Source organism: Corvus cornix, chromosome Z, assembly GCF_000738735.6.
Source record: "Corvus cornix cornix isolate S_Up_H32 chromosome Z, ASM73873v5, whole genome shotgun sequence".
In the NCBI taxonomy this organism is placed as follows: Eukaryota; Metazoa; Chordata; class Aves; order Passeriformes; family Corvidae; genus Corvus; species Corvus cornix.
The window spans coordinates 1212840-1232802 of NC_046357.1; the positions used below are offsets into that span (position 1 = coordinate 1212840).

At 39.5% G+C, this 19963-nt stretch overlaps 1 protein-coding gene across 10 annotated transcripts in view; it reads left to right on the forward strand.

Moving 5' to 3' along the window:
- Positions 1-19963, forward strand: part of DYM (dymeclin) — a 208775-nt gene that overhangs the window by 1771 nt on the left and 187041 nt on the right. For all 10 annotated transcript variants that reach the window (XM_039566839.1, XM_039566841.1, XM_039566844.1 and 7 more), the window contains exon 2: positions 10078-10255. In XM_039566839.1, coding sequence (XP_039422773.1) covers positions 10116-10255 — 140 coding nt within the window. In that variant the 5' untranslated portion in view covers positions 10078-10115. The remainder of the gene's footprint in view (positions 1-10077; positions 10256-19963) is intronic.

Consider the following 19963-nt stretch of genomic DNA (forward strand, 5'->3'; position numbering starts at 1 on the left):
GCCCTCTGGCAGTTTCTAACATGCTGTGTTTTTAAGATGTTAAGATGTTATTAACATGCTGATGACTGACAAAAGTCACTAAATGGAAGAAATGCTGTTTGGTGTCTGATGAACTGATGTCAAAGTAGATGATTAATGACTTTAACAGTATTTTTTAAAGTGTATTCTCTAGAGTGGAAAGTCTATTGCACCTTGAAGTAATCCCACACCCTGGCAAGTACCATTTAATTTGCAGTGGATCCTGAAGATAGGTGATACAAATCTTGATGTGTAATATAATGTAAAATTATTACACATACAAAACAGATTTGTCTTTCTGCATAACATGCTTTTTAATGCTGTAGATAGATCTTCAGCTGTGAGAAACTTTAAAAGCAGAGACAAATAATCCTGTTGCAAAAATATGGTTAATGCCCAAATTGTGGAAGAGTACAGATACCAAAATAGTTGTGTAAGCTTTGAAATATATTAAAATATACCAATATTGAAACAAATGCAGGCCTTTTGATGAACATCTGAGCATCTGTCTGAAGCTTAAAAGGTGGTTATCTTTTTGAAACATTGCTTTGGCCATTAGGCAGGTTTTACTTACGTCTGATAGTGAAAGATGGAGGAAATATTTGTGTGTAACAGTAATCTTAACATTCCTTTCATATAGAAGCTACTTGATTTATTAGATCATGCTAGGTTTATTCTGGCTTGTGTCATATTCAACCCAGCTGTCCCTTTTAATTATGGTAGAAAGAGTGAATTACTTTTGATTTATTTTTAGATAGGTATAGTGAGGGTTTTTTTTTTAAAAAAGAGGGAAGGGGCAGAGTCCTCAAAACATTCTCATAATGAACAAGATTTCCAACACTATAATCCTTCACAGATTATCAGGGAGTTGGTGTAAAACTGGTTTTGAAAACCATTGCTGTATTTGTGGTAATAAAACTCTCTTTCTGATCCTGATAAGAACGTAAGGTCAAACCAGCAACATTGATTCTGATGAGCAGTATATTCTTAAGCTGTAAAGTCAGGTCTCAGTATGGGTTGTGCATATTCTTGATTTGCTTTTTTTTTGAGCTCCATATCCCTTTGATATTCTTGTTTAAAGTTCAGTTTGTTGTTCTCATTTTATAGTTCCAGCACACCTGTCCTGGCTGGCAGCAGGAATCTCACTGGTGAGAGCAAACAAAACCTTTACAGAAATACCTGCCCACTGCAAAGAGTGGAGATAGTATTTGAATTTTCACTTCTTGAAACTTTTGAAAAATGTGTTATTTACCTGTAATAGTTTTGTAACAGGTGTAGAGCCTTTTACACAGAAATTACAAGGTGTGCTTGACCCAGCCTTCTTCCTTTCTGACAGTGTTTACTAATTGGATTAAAGAATTTATTTCTGCATGTACTCCAAAACACAGTAGCTGTGTTTAAGTGCTGACCTTTTCTTGGGGTATTGGAATGTAAGAGTAAGGATGGCGGTAACTTTTTTAATAATTAAATTTTTTTATAATTGTCCCCACACCACCTTTCCTCCCCTCTGTGATAGAATGTTGTTGTAACACTGATGCTGACATTCTGCTCTCAGATTGGTAGGCTTGGTGCAGTACTTATTTTATAACATATTGTGTAGGAATTTCAACAGAAAAGTGATCTTTATAGTTTTTGTAGCTTTAAATTTTAAGTCTTAATAAATTTTATATATGTAGAGGTTTTTGAGCCTTCAGGGAGATTTGGGAGTTTAACTGCCAGCACTAAAATGAACAAAATTGAGGACTCCTTAATTGATCTCATGGGATTTTGTATTAATGTACTAGAGATATGTTTTGTTGCATAAATTGCTTTGTTTGTAAATTGGGCAAAAAAATCCTTAAATGCTATAAATGCTTGTTTACCTGTAAAAGTCAAGTAGGAGCTCTCTGAAGTTCTTAATAGAAAGGCATTTGTGAGATTCACACGCAGGATTCAGCAAAAGCTTCCTCAAGAGGTTTGACACGTGCCTGCTGCCCTGCCCTGATAAAACATGGTGACTGAGGGAATAGAGGACCAAAAGCTTCATACAGATTAGTTGTGTCACTATTGGGTACGTGCTCATGGAAAGGCCAATACATGTTGGGTGGAAATATGATAATTTTGGGGTTTATTTTGCTGCAAGCCTGTATTTGCTTATTGGAGTTTGGGGCCATCAGGTAACATTTTAATATTTTTTAGAGCACTCTGTATCAGAAGTTCCTGTTGTGAGGTGAAAGGCTGGAATGGCATTTTTGTGTAAAATATTTTTGATCTCTTATAACTTTAGAGAAAAGAAATTTGAGCAAGGTTGTTTTTTTCCTCCTATGAGTCAGTAGTTCCAGTTCAGGACAAGGCTTTGAAGGTGACTTGTGAAGATGACTAGTAGTTCACTTGAAATAAGGTGTTTTGAGATTAGTAATTTAGCATCTCCTTATCAAAATTAGTAGATTTGGTGATTAAAGATCAGCAGAATGGATCACCAGTAACCTGGAGGTTAGAGATTAGATATTATTATAAAGAGTGTATGAAAATGTGTTAGTTTTCTGAGATGACACTGAGAAACAAGATCAGTACATCTTAGTCTCATTTATAGAATTTAGGTTTTCACTTTTCTGTCATCCTTTCAGAGCACTTTATTAAAATGTGACAAACTGTGTAGGGTGAGCTGTCAAAGACAATAGCATCCCTTGTTGAGCAGTTTGGGGGAAGCACCACGACATCTGGGCTCACTCACATCCAAGTTCTTCTGCTTGAAATACTCTGTCTCACCATGAAGGTTTTGAAAAATCTCTTCTTCAGTTGTGAGGAGAACAACTGTCCCGTAGGTGGGATATGAAGGAAGCAGATTGTGCTCTTCAGAATTAGGCTTTTATTGATGACTGACTCCCACGAAAATGTTGTGGAAAAGGAACTGGAGCAGAAAACACAGCATCGTCACTCGTTTTTTCAGCTGCTTGCCTTCCCTGTGAGGGGCCTTCTCTGCCTGCAGTAAATCTATCAAGATTAATCACTTCTGCTATGTGCAAGGCTTCAGTGGATCCCAGAAGGACCATGCTGATGTCACTGCACTGCTGCTTGATTCAGGTTCTTACTGTGGAAGGGGAAGGCACTAGAACAGAGCAGGAGAACCAAAAGAGATGCTGTATTTGTTCACCCAGCTGAGTAAACAGTGGGCAAGTCAGATAATTTATGTTGAGAGCTGCCTAAAGACCTTAAGATGTTGGGGTTTTTTTATTTTTTTGCGTTGTGGGGAGCACTTCATAACTCTGTTGCATTTCTTACTGCCATCCAGAAGCGCTTCTGTCCTAACGTGCTGAGCTTTATAGGAAGATGTTTTGGTACCTGGTGAATAGCTAGTGTGCTGTGCTGCTGCAAAGATAGGTTAGAGGGTTGTATCATGATCCGTGACAGTAGCCGTCAAACTTGGTAGTGTCTAAAAAGTAGTGGGTAGAGGAAAGACAGGATTATCTGGAAAGCCGTGAGAGGTGGTACTGGCCCCCAAGCTGCAAAGATAGACCCCTACATGGTCAACCAAGGTTCTCTAAAAGAGCTCATCTTTGTATTTTTCACAAAAGCAGCTTGCCTGTCTGCTACTTTTCACAAAACTGTGTTTTTTGTGGTTTGGGGTTTTTTTTGGCAGGGGGAGGTTTTTGAGTCTGAACAGTGTCAGCATGTGAAAGTAAAACGGGTGGGTAAAGGGAGCTGGAGAAAGAAATGGAAGGAGTGGTTGCTGAAAAGACAGTAGAAAAGGGGAGGAAAATTACCAGTGTAAAGTAAAATGAGCAGAAACAGTCTTTCCTGTGTAACTCATTAACTTAAAAACAGTAGGAAACTTTTTTAAATGCTCATGAAGGATGCGTTTATTCCATTCTGAAATCTCCCAGGCTGCTTGGTTGTGGCTAACTTGTGTATCAGAGAAGGTGAATTCTTAACAGTGGTTTGATAGTGTTTGAAGATTGCTAGGCATTAAGTTATAGCTGGAATATTTTGACTCATTAACATGCTTTAAAAACAAAGATTATTTCAATGCTCTTCTCTGATTTAAAATGGCAAAAACTACTAAAGTCTGAGGATTGTAAAGATTTTTTTTCCCTAAAGATCCCTTTTACTGGCATAAATTGTTATTGCCAGATATTTCTGCATCATTAGTTTTGCTTAGCAAAATCTTACCAATTTAATTGGTAAAACCAAAATTCTTACAGTTTTGTACCTCTTTATGTGAAAACTAGTGAATGATGTCCTAGTATGAATGAAGTATTTGCATAACTGCATTTTGTCTTTGTAGAAAGATAATTTCTCATTTCTTGGGGTTTTTTTTCAGCCTTGATAGCACCACCAAAACTTCCCCAAAACAATTCCCCAAGCAGTGCGAGTGAATAAACACTTAATGTGCCTAGAAAACTACAAAGTTGCTCAGAGAAGTTGTGGCTAACCCATCTGTGGGAAGTGTTCCAGGCCAGGTTGGATGGGGCTTGGAGCAACCTGGGATAGTGTCCCTGCCCATGGCAGGGGTGGAATGAGATGGCCTGTAAAGGTGCCTTCCAACACAAACCATTCTATGAATCTATGAAATATTACTGAACATGAGTGAGTAGTCAGAATTCAAATATATTGTGTGGACAGTAAAATTCAAATATTGGAGCTGAACAATACGTAGTGTTAATGTAAGTTCTGTGTTTCCTGTTGTATGGAGAATTACGTATAAATATATTGCAGTAGTCTCATAATTCTGTGGCAAGCATTATGTTAGGATTTTGTGGGATGCTTTAATGTCTCATGGGTGAAAGATGGTCTGAAACCTGCAGGTCTTGATACAAGTAGGAATCAGCCAAAAACCTCAGTGCAGTGCTTTGGTAATACTGAATGGGCAGCATTGCATCTCATGTTCTCATCTTTACAGTGGCTCTGGCTGCTTTGCTTGGAAGGAAAACGATGTCCATTTGCTTTAGTTCATAAAGCTGCGAACTGTAAAGGTAACCAGAGTCCTGCTATGTATGGAAATGAATTTTTTGTTAGGTTTTCAAATGTTTTCAATATTTTCATGTGGTTGTGTTAAAGACCCAACCTAGTGACCAGATCTCAGATGACATTGTAAAATCATGTGCATGACCACCTCAAATTCTTACACTTTAAAGCAGTAATTTTAAAAAACCCCATAGCTATATGTAATCGATATTCAAGTTGTCTACAGACTCAGCTCAACTATCATGGCAAGCATAGTTTTGGAAGGGGAACTCACTGTACTGCACAGATAAAATTCCAGCATTGGCAATTAATTTGTGAGACCAGTAGGAGATAAAATCCCAAAAGGATCTCTAATTACTTGTCTAAAATTATTTAAATAGAAGATATAGAGAATGTGATGAGTTTTTTTCCCAAGTTCAACAGTACACATCTGTACCTCTAGTTACACCTAGGAGCTCATACGTGGCATCTCTGTATTGCTGAATTGCTTTTAACTTCCTTTTAGAGGAAAAATTATATTCTTGTTAGCATTGTTGATAATTAATACTAAAATCTTCTAGAAGAAACAGTAAACTTGATATTTATACCTACCCCTAGCAATTTGAGGTTGGAATGAGTCCTGATGTGCAAAACAAACTCCCTTGTGTTGCTCTAAAGCCTCTACTGCTGCATCATGGAGCCAAGTTCTGGGACTAAACAGATGCTGGATTTAATAGAGAATGACACTTGCAGACCAGGCTGTGATTCTTTGGGGGTGTAATAACACCGAGGTAAACTAAATGAGTTGCTAGTAAGTTGTGTCTGTGGTTTTTTTTTTTGGGTAGGCAGCTAGGCTGGCAAATTAGATTGGCTTTTAAAAAAATTTTATTTTAATGAACCGTGCATTTATTTAGTGTATTTCAAGGAAAAAAAAAATTAGATTTCATTGGTAATTTACTGCTAGAGCAAGGACTGACTTTCTTGGAGTGAAAGAGAATTTCCTGTGATTTGGTGTTTCTTGGGGTGTCCCACTTCAGCATGTGAGGAAGCAGAAGCTGTTTAACCTTGTGTTTCTGTAGTTTCTTTGGGATCCCCTGGAGCAGCCTTTCTGTGCAGTGAGGGCTGTTACGAAAGTCAAGTGTAGGAAAAATCATGGATAAATAAATGTTTTAAATACTGCTGTTATTCTATTCCAAGTACTGACATACCCTTTATATTATTATCTGGAGACTTGAACCTCTACTGCCTTAACAGGCACAGAGGCAGTGCCTCTTAATTAAAAGCAGTGTGCACATTTAAGTGGTTACATGTTTTATTTGAGTGATCTTTTCAGCTAAACGCAGCTGTTTCTAAAATAAACATTTAATAGCATGTTTGAAAATGATTTAAGGTGGTGACTGCCTTTTAAGTTAATATTTTTTAGTAGCAACTGTCCTGGAAATGTGTTTGAGATCATGGCTAGCATGTAACCAGCTAAGTTAAAGCATTGGGGTTAATCTGTTACTGTTGTTAAAATGCCTGGAAATTAAACGTTGATATTTTTTTTTTCTGTTTTAAATTATTTTTAGACATTTTTTCCGTAGGATATTCATGAACTTTGAAGGAGAATTTCCTGGGTTACTTGATGGCTGGAGTTCCTCAGAAATGTCTTGCCTACTTACAGCAGGGCCTGTGGCTGTTCAGGTTGTAGGAGCTGAAGGTGCTCAGGTTGCATCATGAAGTCATTGCAGAGCGCTTCATAAGGGTTTGGGATAACACAAGTTCCTGATGGAAGGAGTTAGCTGTATGTGTCTGTAAGTGTGGTCATCTACAGGAAGGATCAGTACAACTTGCTGAGATTTTTGCTTCAGAGGGGTATAGTGAGTGTAATGTACTTAAGAGAGGAAAGAAACCACCTGGGATATAGGAGAGAGAAAAAATCTGTATGTTTGTTTGATTGCTCCAAGATTTGTTGGCTCTTGAATGAGTGGAAGTCAAAGCTTGCCAAGTCCCCTTATCTACAAACTACTATCAAGTATTGAAAGCTCAAGCTAGCAGGTGGATTATTCTGACAGGTCCAGATGGCTTGATATTTATTTTCATTTAGAGGAGAAAATAATCAGCTAGTGCCTTATTTTTCTGTCGCTTTGGGGAAGATCTATGGAATCAAACGTGTTCTCTGCAGTTTGGATGGAGCCAGCTGGGCATTAGGGCTGGAGGGCTTACAAGGGGCTCCATTGCTTGTCATGTTGCTTGGGAGTGTGGCTGTGGCCATGGAACTGGGCATGTCCTTGGGCACTGTGATTTGACACTGACTCCGAAAAGAGACAATAAAATTTTGCAAAGACTTGCTGTTAAAGCCCTCTTTATTTTGGATTATTAATGGTATTGAACGTGCTGACATGCTGTAGGAAATCTGGAAAGCAAGCATGACTCCTTTTCAAGAATTAGCTTGAAACCTGTACCAGTTGCTGTGGTATTGCTGGAAAGTGGTTTAAGTGGGGGGCTTTGAGAGCTGCAGCGAGCTTGCAACAGTAGCTTGTAAATAGAGAATATGGTGGTGACTCATCTTAGGAGAACGAGTTAAGAACTTTGGGCACTGTCAGTGCTCTGGCATGGAGAACTCCAGAGTTCCAGGTTAAGGTGGAGGGATTTGAATGCAGGGCTCCAGCTGCCTCTTGGTTCTCTTCACCCACCATTAGTTGTTTGTCTTGGAGCAAGTGAGCTGGAAAACATGAGCAGAGAATGGGAACTTGAAGCAGACAGAGGCTAGACTTGTCTTTTGTCCAAGAAATAAAGGTTTAAATGTAGGGCCTTTAAGTTTAGGCACAGGGAAGGGGCTTGAGTCAAAATACAGGTCCAGGGCCAACAGCATCATTGCTGGCTTTTGCAGTAGTTGAACATGTTGCAAACATGTTCAGGTTGGATGGGGCTTGGAGCAGCCTGGTCCAATGCAAGGTGTCCCTGCCCATGGCAGGGGGTGGGACAGGTTGAACTTTAAGGTCCCTTCCAACTCAAACCATTCTGGAAAGCAGGGGGTGTGGAGCTGAGATGTCCATGTACGTGCTGAATCTTCATTCTTCTAATTAATGATCCATTTTTCTCACATATTACACCAATTGGTTTTTCTTCTGCTTTATAGCTTTAGTATTGATTGGCACTGTTTGAAGGGTAGAATACACTGATTGTGAGGATTTTTCCTTCAGGGCAGCAAAATTTGTGTTCTGGTAAGATGCATTCATTCTGTTCTGTGAGTGAGTATTCAGCCTAAGTTCTGGAAATGCTTTTAAGCTGATTGTATGTTATAATTCTTTAATGCTTCTCCACAGAATTCCCTGGCATGAAGTTTCATTTTCATTCTTAGGCTACTTCAGATTTCTCTTCTTACTGGTAGTCCCTGTGACAAATACGGCTTTTTCAAGTGCTATAGACAGTGTCTTCAGAGCTTTTTGCTAAGAGAGGTTATATGGGGTTATAAGGTCAGGTGTGAAGGGAGGTGGTGTAAACCCGGACCCTTTAAAAACAGAGCTCCCTGAGAGCATCTTGGAGGTACAACAAATTAAGAGCAAAGGGTCTTTGAGACAATTTAAAGGAGGACAGGGTCAGCATTCAGTTGCACTGTATCCTGTCTTCTAGAGCAGGTAACAGTGGTGGTAGAGGATGGAATACTGAAATGGAGGGGGAAGGAGTATGGAGTGCTGTATTTCCAGCCTGTAGAGTCTCCTACAGATAAAATTTAGAAAATAATCACCAATTTCCTTGTTTTTATAGGATTTCACATTTTAAAGATCTCTTTATTACTTAGTATATCTTATATTCTGCTCTGTGATGGTGCCGGCCCTTTGTTTCTGACACATTTGGGTACTATGCAGTTGCTCTAAATCTCAAATATGAATTCGAGAACTTCCACTATGGCTGCTAATGTTTTGTTTGTTTTTAGTGCACCTTTCCTCATATTTGCACAGTTCTTTATTGCTATGAACTTTTATTAGAATTGTCTTTTCCGGAAGCAATTGCTTCTGTGAAGTTGATGAGTTTTAAGAGTGTCAGTACAGTCGTGATTCTGGTATCTGATACCTTGTATCTGATACCTCGTATATGCATCTTTGTAGAAATCAAGGGAAGAGTTGCTGCTGGGTAGTAGCTTACATCTTCTGATACATCTGTGCCTGTTCTTGTGTCTTATGCCAGCTCAGGAGTGAGTATTTAGGTTACAGTAAAGTTGCACAACACTTTTATCTTGATGGGGATGCCTTTTTTCATACCAGCTTTTAAACCTGTCACAGTTATTTTGTCCCAAAAGATGGAAGATTATTGAAGCCGATGCCCTGGAAAGATGTGAGGTGCTTGGGATCATACCTGGGACATAGTTGATAGCATTTTGGTGGTTTTCTTTCTTTAATTAAATTGTTTATAAAGATGAGAAGCAGCATGAAGAAATCAAAGCTTCTCATTCTTCGCACAGATCAAGTACAACACATATAGTGAGAGGGTTTGGAGTGCCAACTTCTGTCGTCTTCCATGAAAAAGCAGTTGTGTTTCTGATGTGTTCATTTTATGGATTTTTCCCCTTAAAGTAGTTGCCGTGGAAGGTACCATGTTATTTTACAGAGATCAGGAGGTTCGTGTCTGGTCAGTAGTACCTTTGCTTGCTTGATAACAGCATGATAAGAGCTGTGCTTGCTCTGGAAGGGCAGGAACTTTAAAGGTGTAGGTCATTGGTAGTGTGCAGGAATTAGCTGCATCATTACAGAAGTAGTAATTTTCTTTCTGTGCATATTAATTTTGAAAATACGTTTCTGAACAGCATGTCAGCTTGACACCCCTGTTAAAATTGTGAAACACTGTTAGCAACCTTGGTACTGAGAAAACTGTGCTGCAGTGTTCTTGCTGAGTATAATGTATTAAAATACAAGTGATATGATGACTGAAGTAGCAGCACAGAAACTTTTATCTTCCTTGGACAGAGATGTTATTATCCAAATTTTGTTGAAAGGAAGTCTTTCTAATATATTCCAATGCGCCTGATTCCTACATCTCAGTCATTTTTCAAGGGGGTGATCTAAAGCTGTACTGGTGGCTAACTCAGGGTCTGTGTATTCTTTATTTGTACAAAAGACTTAAAATGTTTCTTTCTTCTTTTTTTGTTTCTCAAAGGAATGAAAATTTAGAAAGAGATTTGCCAAATAAAGAAGATGGGAGCAAATAGCAGCAGCATCAGTGAGCTTCCAGAAAATGAGTACTTACAAAAACTGTCAGGATCAGAGCCCATCTCCGAGAATGACCCATTCTGGAATCAGCTTCTGTCTTTTAGCTTCACGACTCCAACAAACAGGTAAGAGGGTGTTGAAGAGCTAACTTTGATAGTATGTTTATAAAAGTGACCAGTCTGAAAGCAAATGAGTGGTTATGTTAATTATTCCTGTTTTAGGTAGCAGGGGAATAAATGCCTGTGTAAAATATGTTGTTGTTTCTAAGTTTGGAAGCATTTTCCACCACCTCTTCCATTCCTGTGGGTTTCGTTCTTCTTCATAATAGCTGTAATTGCTATTCATTCTCCTGGTAAAGATCAGAAATAGGGTCTGTAGTGTTGGGGGAAGCTTTTTTCTTTTTCTTGTTGTTCTAGGAAGCTTTCTTTTTCTTTGGTATAGCATTTGGGTTGACTGGATTTGCTGAAGATTCCAACATTTGATGTTCCCTCTCAACTTAGAGTGAACTGTACTTGTATGATTTAATTGTAGGTTAGCTTTTGAGTTGCTTAGTCTGTATGGCTTTTTTTCACCCCCTTTTGCATTTTGAAAAGAAATTTGGTGTATATTCTCCATAAAGATACTTTCTAAATATCAATTCAAGCTTTGAATGCCTTTTCATTCCAGAAAGTGGTGTTGATATAAATAAAGTCAGTGTTTTTTAGAGGATCCATAGCACATCTCCCAAAATAGAGAATTGAAGTTCTTGTAACTTCTGTTAACCCAACTCCATTGCTAAATTCCTTGGCCTGTGTGTTGATTATCAGTCTTACAAGAACAATCTGATATTATTACCTTCAGGTGTTACTTAAACTGTTATTACAGTTTTCAATGTAGAACGGGTGCTTTTCTGTAAGTGAAAGTTTGGGCAACTGGAATGGAAAATAGCTAAGGTAAATAACTGGGAGGCATTTACTAGGTGCTATTTTTGTAAAGAGTGAGGAGGAGGAAGTATTTTGACTTCTGCCTGGAGAGAATAGCCAGAGGTTAGGAAGAAGGGACAGAGTTGTGGATGGCTGCAAAGCTGGTAAAGGGCAGTACTGAACTGGGAGTGTGTGAGAAAGCAGTTGTTTTTCCTCTAAGATCCTTGAAGAGAAGAATTATTTACAGCCTACCCATGACTAATAAGGTTGACAGCATTTTAAGAACTTACATAATATTCTGTTGTTTGGGTTTTTTTAAGGGGGAATAATTACATATAAAACCCCACCAATTTCTCTTGGTTCTATTTTTCGTCTTTCCCCTATGAAAGTTAAGGAGTTTTTTTTAGCTTGGTTTTTATGCCTGTTTCATGAAATTCAGATCCAGTGCAGAGTAAATTTGCTAAAATAACCCCCCAAATCAACAAAGCAAAAACCTAACCAAACAAAAAAACCTCAAACAAGAAACATAATTAAAAAAACAAGCAGACCAATAAAATGATCCAAACGTAGGTTGAAAGCTTTAATTAGCTGAACACCAGATGGTGCTCTTGCCTGGCAGCTAGAGAAGTATTTTTAGAGACATCTTTTCTGCAGCTTAGTAATGGAAGGAAACAGAAAGTTCCCATTTAGTTGTATCTACCTGAGGCAACCACTGGCAAGTGAAATCAGACGATGTTGGCTGCACAGCACCCTCAGCATTTGTCTGTATCAGATAACCTTGCCTGCAGGAATGGAACAATAGAGGTCAATGTCAATTTCTGAGATTGAAAGCTTCCAAATTATCAACTTAACTCTGTTTTTAATGAGGCTTAAGAGTCAGGAGCAAGATGCTTGTTTGTGTTCTGTGGAACGGAGCCAGTTTTCACCTGTCGAATAGGACAGAGTTTTACAGGTTTCTTCTCCTTTTAAATTCACTTTTTCCAGTTGTCTGTTGCAAAACTAGTGACTGTTTGCTAGTATTATAGAGAGCTGTGTAAGTGTTTTGTGTTGTTTTTTTGTGAAGGCAGTTGGTGATGTTTTAGAGTAAAAGACCTATTTCCTCAAGTTTTTGCAAAGATGGGACTAATGCCATCCTCAGGGAGAAGAGGGCTGTCTTCTCTGGGTACTGCTTTGGACATAATTCTGTTCTACATATGTCAGTACTGTAGGGGAGGAGGAGGAGAAAAACATTAGAAGAGGAAGCGATAGGAAAATTCATGTTGGGAGGAAAAGCAATCAGCCAAACAAAAATTATCCAAGCAAAAACTGGCAAGCTGGGGAAGTGGTGGGGCTGGGGTAGATTTTTCTGCAACAGATGCCCAACAGATTCACCTTGTTGTCAAGAAGCCTTGGCAATAGCAAGAAAACAGTATCTGCAAGGAAGGCTTTCAAGGGGAATCTGAATCAGTGTGCGTAAAGGAAGTTTGTGGGGTTTTTAACGCTTTTCCACATGTGCTTTTTCTAGTTAGGAGCTTGTGACTAGTGCTTTGCTTTACAGAAGCTGTTCCCAGTTAGTCCAGGAATTGTAGATCCCAAGTGTCAAACAGAGCTGGATCTTCTGTGGAACAGTAGTCTTTGTGCTTTGGCTTGAGAGATGGGGAATTACTGTCTTTCTACTCTGAGAAACATGGAGACATGATACCAGATCTTAAAATAGCACCACTTTCTGTGCTCTGCTGTCTTCATTTTCTTATGCTTTGTGTGTCTTGGCACTTTGTATTTCTTTCTTTGTCCTTGTTTTTCTTTTCTCTCTTTCCCCTTTCAGTTTGGTTGATGTCTTCCCATTTTTATCCATGTCTCATCTTTATTCTCTCTTTTGGTTTCTTTTCTGACCTCTACCTGACTGAATGTGTTAATCTCTCTTTTTCTGGTTCCATGTGAAATGGTTTAGCATTTCATTTGCTCAGCCATGCCTTCTTTCCTGGGTTTTACTTTTTCAGTCCTGCTGGCTTTTTGGTCTGTTTCTGTGAAGGACACAAGGTAGTTTTCTGTATGGAATAAAGCTTGCCAAATACCAGTGCTGCTGACTGCAAAGTTGCTGTATCTTTGTCAGCAACACTGATGCAAGATGCTCTCTCCCTTTCACTCTCTCTTCCAGTGTTTATTTTGTTCTTCTGCGGGTTTAATCAGGAACTAATCTATCTGGAAAACAACACAGCAGAAGTGTTTATTTTTTCAGCCAAGATAATTCCCTTGAGTGATTCATAGCTTTGCACCACAAAACAATTCTGGCACAATGAGGGACTGATTTTTTGGGACGCAGCAACCTTTTGGGCTAAAAGGTGGGATTGCTTAAACCTGCTGTGCCATCCAAAAATGACCAAGGAAAGTGTGTGGTCAAAGCAGAACTGGCTGCTAGGAGTTTAATATTCTGCCTTTCTGGGCTACTTGTTCTTCCTCTCATACTATTGATTTTCTTAATAATTAGAGAAATATTAAGAGGAAATATCAGCTGTCAGTAATCAGAAATGAGCTGATGGTGAACCCCTGCTTCCTGCCTGTGACTCCCCTGGCGAGAGTGAGTAGTAACAGCCAGAGCCAGCCTGGGTGTCTGGCAGGTAAAGAAAGCCTCTGGGGCCTTTCACAGTCTAGGAGTGGGAGCAGATAAGTGGTGCAGACATAAATGATCGCCAAAGGAACAGCTTCCAGCAGTTTAGTTTTAGGTTGCCTCATGCTTTTCACTGTAAAAGGTTTATTGTGATATCCTCTTCCATAAAGCAAACCATGCGTGCTAAGCAGGTACTGCTGAAGTGTCTGCTGAGACATTTCTGGTTTCAGCCATTAGGAAGTACTTGGTGCTCTAATTTCACACTCCTGCATGTTCTTTTTTTTTTTTTTTTCCTTCATGGGTCCTTATTTGTTGCACAGAATAGACTCATGGGAGCAGAATTAAAGTTGTATAAAACCTCTTAAATCTGCCACTTCTATACTTGAGGTGACTGACCTATCAATCCAATAGTGTTTGGATATTGGAAAATAAAATACAGCTTTTCTGAATGATTTTTTTTGTTACTGTCAGGATTAAGAGCTATGAGGTTTTCTTTGGAGTGTTAGTTCTCAGTCTAGGCAGACTTTGTGTTTGTCTGGCTTTTCTGTGATTTGCTACCAAGAATGCAACCTCCTCCTTAGTGGTGGTATTAGTTACAATTATTTTCTGATGGAAAACTTAAAGTTAACTAAAGCAGAACTTGCTGAAAATCATGTGCTTAATATTTACTGTTCTGCTTTGTTCCTTCCCCAGAGTTATTAATGAGTTGCTGGTTCAAGAATAATGTGCATGGGCCTTTAATGGAAAGACATAAAAATGAGAAGCTTTTATGTTGCTTTAACATGGTACATTTTTTAAATGGTACAATAAATCATATGCTGCCTTATATTCTTTGATGTCTGTCCTCCAACTAGTCCATTAAAATCAGCATTCCCACAGTATGAATTTACTAAATGGGCTGGTTCTTCTGTTTTGTATTCAATGGCAAAGAAAAAAGGCCTTACCATGAGGAAAAAACTGTCAGGAAAGCTGCTTGTTTTGGTTTTTTTCCTCCTTTTTTTATGGGGATACTTGTCTGCTTTGGTTTGGGTCTTTTTCTTACCATACTAAGGGCAGGTGTTGTGGTGTGAGTATGTTTGCAGCTTTTAGGCAGAATGCTTTCTCTTGTTATGTGGTGATATTTTTGATATTTCTGCAAATTTGAAACAATTTCTATTGTGGTGCCATTAAAATAAAAGTGGATGAAACCATGTTCTTCAAAGCTGGCTGCTGTCAGGAAACAGCCTTCACTGTCTTAATAATTATGGTTTTGCTGAAGACTGATTGTTAGTAAATTTAAAGTAAGGTAGCTGAATTCAACCATTTAAAAATAATCCTATTTATAACACCACTGGGCTTTTTTCCCCCTTCTTTTTTTTTTTTCCATCCTCTTCTTTTTGGAAGTAATGTTTTTTACAATATATGCCAGAATAGCTTACCGCAGAATCCGGCTTTTTAGTAGTAAGAAGCCAGAAATAAAAATCTGCAGTCAATGAAAATGATGAAATTTTGTTGACTAATAGACTGCTCAATTTGCCATTCTTTCCCACCTCTGCTGAGAAGAGGTTTTCTTACAGAAAACTAACTCCCTGATGAAGAAACTCTTGTACTGTGATGAGTGATTGCGAACACAAAGTGATTAAATCCCAATGAAATAACAATTATCCTTGATTACTCTTTACTTTCACCACTGATCTGATAGCTGCAGTCACACAGATACTGCCTGTGTATAGAGAAGGGTTTGTAGTGACAATTGGTGTGCAAAATATTCTTGTGGCATGGTGTTAAGATGTTACAGAAGGTAATCACTGCCACTGTAAAACCTCTCCTGTTTGGATACCTCTAAAATAAACAAAGACAAAACCATCTTCTTTAAAGATGGCTGCGCTGTCAAGGACGCAAATTTTACTACTATTAATTTTAGTTTTGCTGAAGTCTGTGAGCTTACCATCTACAAAAAAGAAAAGCAAATAAAATAATTTCTTTCTTTTATTAAGTACTTTGAAAATGCTGGCCGTCAGATCACAGGATGAAGGAGGAACTCCTGTGAAGTGTGGAATTTTTTCCTGAAGTGTGTGGGAAGCAACTGTGCACCTCACATATTTGCTTGTATCCAAGGGAGTCAGTCAAGTCTATATAGTTAAGAATACTTTGCTTTGAATCTTTTCTGTTTGCCCCATATGTTCACAGCCCATTTGAATCCCCACATCAGGTGATACCTTTTGTTCATTTCTTGGAAAACCATAGAACTGGTGAATATGTAAATATGTACTGCTTTCTCAAAGTGAGGTTGTTCAGTTCAGGTTGTGCCAGTTGAAGTACATGTGCAAACTCACCCAGGTCACTGTGATCGTGGTGTTAAAGGTCCGTGGATTGAAGCTGGTGTCACAGAAGCTCAGAACAGTTTGAGTTGGAAGGAATCTTAAAAATCATCCCGTTCCACCCCCTGCCATGGGCAGGGACACCTTCCACTATCCCAGGGTGCTCCAAGCCCTGTCCAACCCGGCCTTGGACACTGCCAGGGATCCAGGGGCAGCCACAGCTGCTCTGGGCACCCTGGGCCAGGGCCTGCCCACCCTCAGAGTTTGTTCCATGTGCACATGACCATTTTCCATGGTGGTGTCTTGTCCAGGACAGAGCTTCCTGGATGTTACTGGTATGCCTGGGTTTCTCCTACTGATGCTCAGCAGAGCCATCAAGCAGCAGGAGGGGTTGTCTTACTTTTCATACTTACGGCCTGTTTATTACTAGCAACAGATAATCTTTTTTATGTTGTGAATATACCAAGTGTTTCTCACAGAGCAGGGAATATTTTACACTCCATCCTTAACGAATCTGTTCTTTACTTTTTTTTGTTCTAGCCCATGTCACCAAGTGTCACATCCACATGGCTTTTAAATCCGTCCTGTGATGGCAACTCCACCACTGCCCTGGGCAGCTGTGCCAGGGCTGGACATCCCTTTCCATGAAGAAATATTCCCCAAAATCCAACCTAAACCTCCCCTGGCCCAGCCTGAGGCCGTTCCCTCTCCTCCTGTCCCTGTTCCCTGCGAGCAGAGCCCGACCCCCCCGGCTGCCCCCTCCTGTCAGGGACTTGTGCAGAGCCACAAGGTCCCCCCTGAGCCTCCTTTGCTCCAGCCTGAGCCCCTTTCCCAGCTCCCTCATCTACTTCTCCTCAGGCTTATATATTTGACATATATTTGACAACAGGGCAGTCTCTATTCCTCAGGTGAGGGTTTTCGGACAGAATTTGAACTTCTGTTTGTGATCAGTGCAGTGAGCAGCTTCACCTTATCAGTGCTTGTTAGAACTGAAATACAATTTGAATACTTATTAGCAGTGTTCTGTGTGGCGTAATGAAAGGACAGATGTTTCAGTGTTGAGTTTCCATTCTTACATTCATTCATGAACCAGGTGTCATCTCCACAGGGACTGCAGAGGAAAGTCAGTGCCACAGTTGGTTGTACCATTTTTTTTGTGCCACCTTGTGAATCTTGGCTCTGGCATTTTCTACCTGAGTGTTAATGTAATTTACCTTCTGTCTCTTCACTGCACAAGAAAATACCCAGACAGCTTTTTCCATGTCCCTCACTTCATTTTCCTGCCCAATCAAAGGAAAGAAAGTCACCACTAAATTTGGCCCCAGGTACTTGGGAATGAGCTGCTATTTTTTGTAGCCCTCCATGATATTCACCCCGTGAATCCATCCTTGGGGGTGTAACAGTACTGAGTATTTCACTGGTGTGTGCCTATTGGGGTGGTATTTCTGCTGTAATTCCCCCTCATTAGGTGTTTCTTTTGAGTGAACTGAAATTTTGTGGTAGCTGTTGCTTAGTCTTGAGTGTGGCAAAATTCAGTTTTGTGTTCTTGTATGAATAAGGGGTAGTGGGCTTTAGTTAATTTTTAAGCTTTAAACTTCATTTTAGTATGAAAAAGAATGACTTGCGTGTTAAAAGCTTTGCTGAAGATCTGAAAGCCTTGCTTGCTTTGCCACTGGTTTTGATCCTGGCAACTTGTAGAAATTAAGCAACTCTGTGGAATTTGTTTGAGGACTTTGTGTGGTTTTTAATAACTCAAAGGGAAGAAAAAAAATCTGTAAGAATGCTAGACTTTGAAACCTAACCTTAGAAATTAGGGAGAAAATGAACCGTAATTCAAAGCTGAATGTCTGCATTTATGGTTTAAGTCCTGGAGCAATTATAATAACCACTCTGGCTGTGTCCCCAGGATCTTTGGATAGTGGGAGGGGTCATGTTGTGTTAGATTATGATTTTTCAGTACCTAAGAACTCTCTGTTGAGTTGTTGTCCATTGTAATATTCACCCTCCCTGTCTGCCTGGTCTTGGGAAGGAATAAATCCTGATGACAAGCAGCCAGCTGGGCAAATTTAGAAGTTTCTGTTATTTTAAAAAAGTGCAAGGTCACATAGACCTAGAAAACTGTGTTGTCCGTAGTTGCTGGTGGCGTGTTCTTGCTCAATACCATTTGTTTTTAATTACTCTGCATGTTTGTAGTGCTGGAACAAGAGACCACCTTTGAGACCAAGTCTAATGTTTTTAAAATATATATCAAAGTGTAAGTTTGTTCTTTCTGAATCTTGTGTTTCAAAGCAGTTTGTAAAAGAAGAATGAATGCTGGTAATTGATATCAGGACAAGCCAATCTGCGTAATCTAAAGTTGTCTTAGGATATTCAGCTGTAGATGAAGAGCTGTCTCAGCTGTCAGCTCACTACACAGTAAATTAGTCTGATATACAAGAAAATTTGCAGGCATCTTAAAACTTAATTTGCTTGATGTCTCTATCTTGAATAGTTTCCTCTTGAAGGGTTTTGAAATAATTATTTTGGCTGCTCTTTCTACAATATCATCCAGTCCTCATGAGTTGGGGCACAGCTCAAACTCCACAGCTTCCAAGAGCATGGCTCCACAGGGTTTTCAGCCCTGGAGCTGGTTTAGCAGCTTCCCACGTAGCACCACTGATAATCTCAGGTTGACACAACAGCGTGCTGTAAACTGGATTACCAAGTAAATTTAAAAAAAGCACAGGACTTTAAAAAGAGAAGAGGGCTGCATTATGACTGCAAGTGTTGAACTAATTTTTTTTGACTGTCCTTTTATTTGTTGAACTTCAGAGGTCCCTGAAGGTCAGGCTGTATGTTAATTCAGTCTGTATAGAGGCTCTACCATCTCTTCCAAAACACTGAGCAGTAGGGCCTTCATGATATGATAAGAGGTGATAGCTTTAAACTAGAAGAGGGTAGATTCAGACAAGATAGAAGGAAAAAATTTTAACGATGAGAGTGGTGGAACTGGGTGCCCTTTAGTTATTAATATTCGTATTGCTCAATGTGGCATTGAACAGAGTATCTGATGATTTGTCTTGTTTTCCCATCTGTTAAGGATGTTTTTGAGGATCAGTTGCCCTGCACTGGTAGGTCAGAAGTATGTGCTTGACGCAGCTGGTGTTTACTTTCAGTGGTTGCTGTCAGGTTTTGCTTTAGTGCTTTATTGTTCTTTTTCAGATGATGTTTTTCTGAGGCGTATCACGAGGCAATTAATGAAGTTACGAACAATTTGCTGTATCTGATGTGATTGTTGCACTAGTATAATAACATTAATTGAAAGGAAAGAGCTGCTTAGCTTGAGGTTAAATGTCAGATTGAGGTTTCTTTTATTCATGTTCTCAAAAATGCATCATTTAATGTGAAATTTCTTGTAAAGAATTTCAAGTTCTTTCTATAGGCTGCTGTTCTATTTGTATTTTCGGTAACACCAAGCTGAGCATGGCAGCACTGGACCTGCAAAAGTAGTGGTAATAAAATGCTCATGGAATCACAGAATCATTTAGTTTGGAAAAGCCCATGAAGATCTTGGAGTCTAACCATTCCCCCAGCACTGCCAAGGCCACCACTGACCCATGTCCCCAGGTGCCACATCCACACGGCTTTTAAATCCTTCCAGGGATGGGGATTCCACCACTGTCCTGGGCAGCTGTGCCAGGGCTGGACAACCCTTTCCATGAAGGAATTTTCCCCAATATCCAACCTAAAACTCCCTTTTCACAACTTGAGGCCATTTTCTCTCCTCCTGTCCCTTGTTCCCTGGGAGAAGACACTGAGATAATTTCACTCTGATGAACAATCCACTTTTGAATATTAGTTTCCTAATATGCTGTACTTCAAAAGAATATTGCGCTGCCTGATGTTAGGATGACGGAGCATTGGAATGAGTTGCTCAGAGAACTTGGGGTACTCAAAAGCCACCTGGACATAGTTTGGGGCTGCTGGGTGAAGAAGCCCCTGCATGAGCAGGGAGGTTGTACAAACTGACCTGCACAAGCTAATGGATGGCAAAAATTAAGTGCT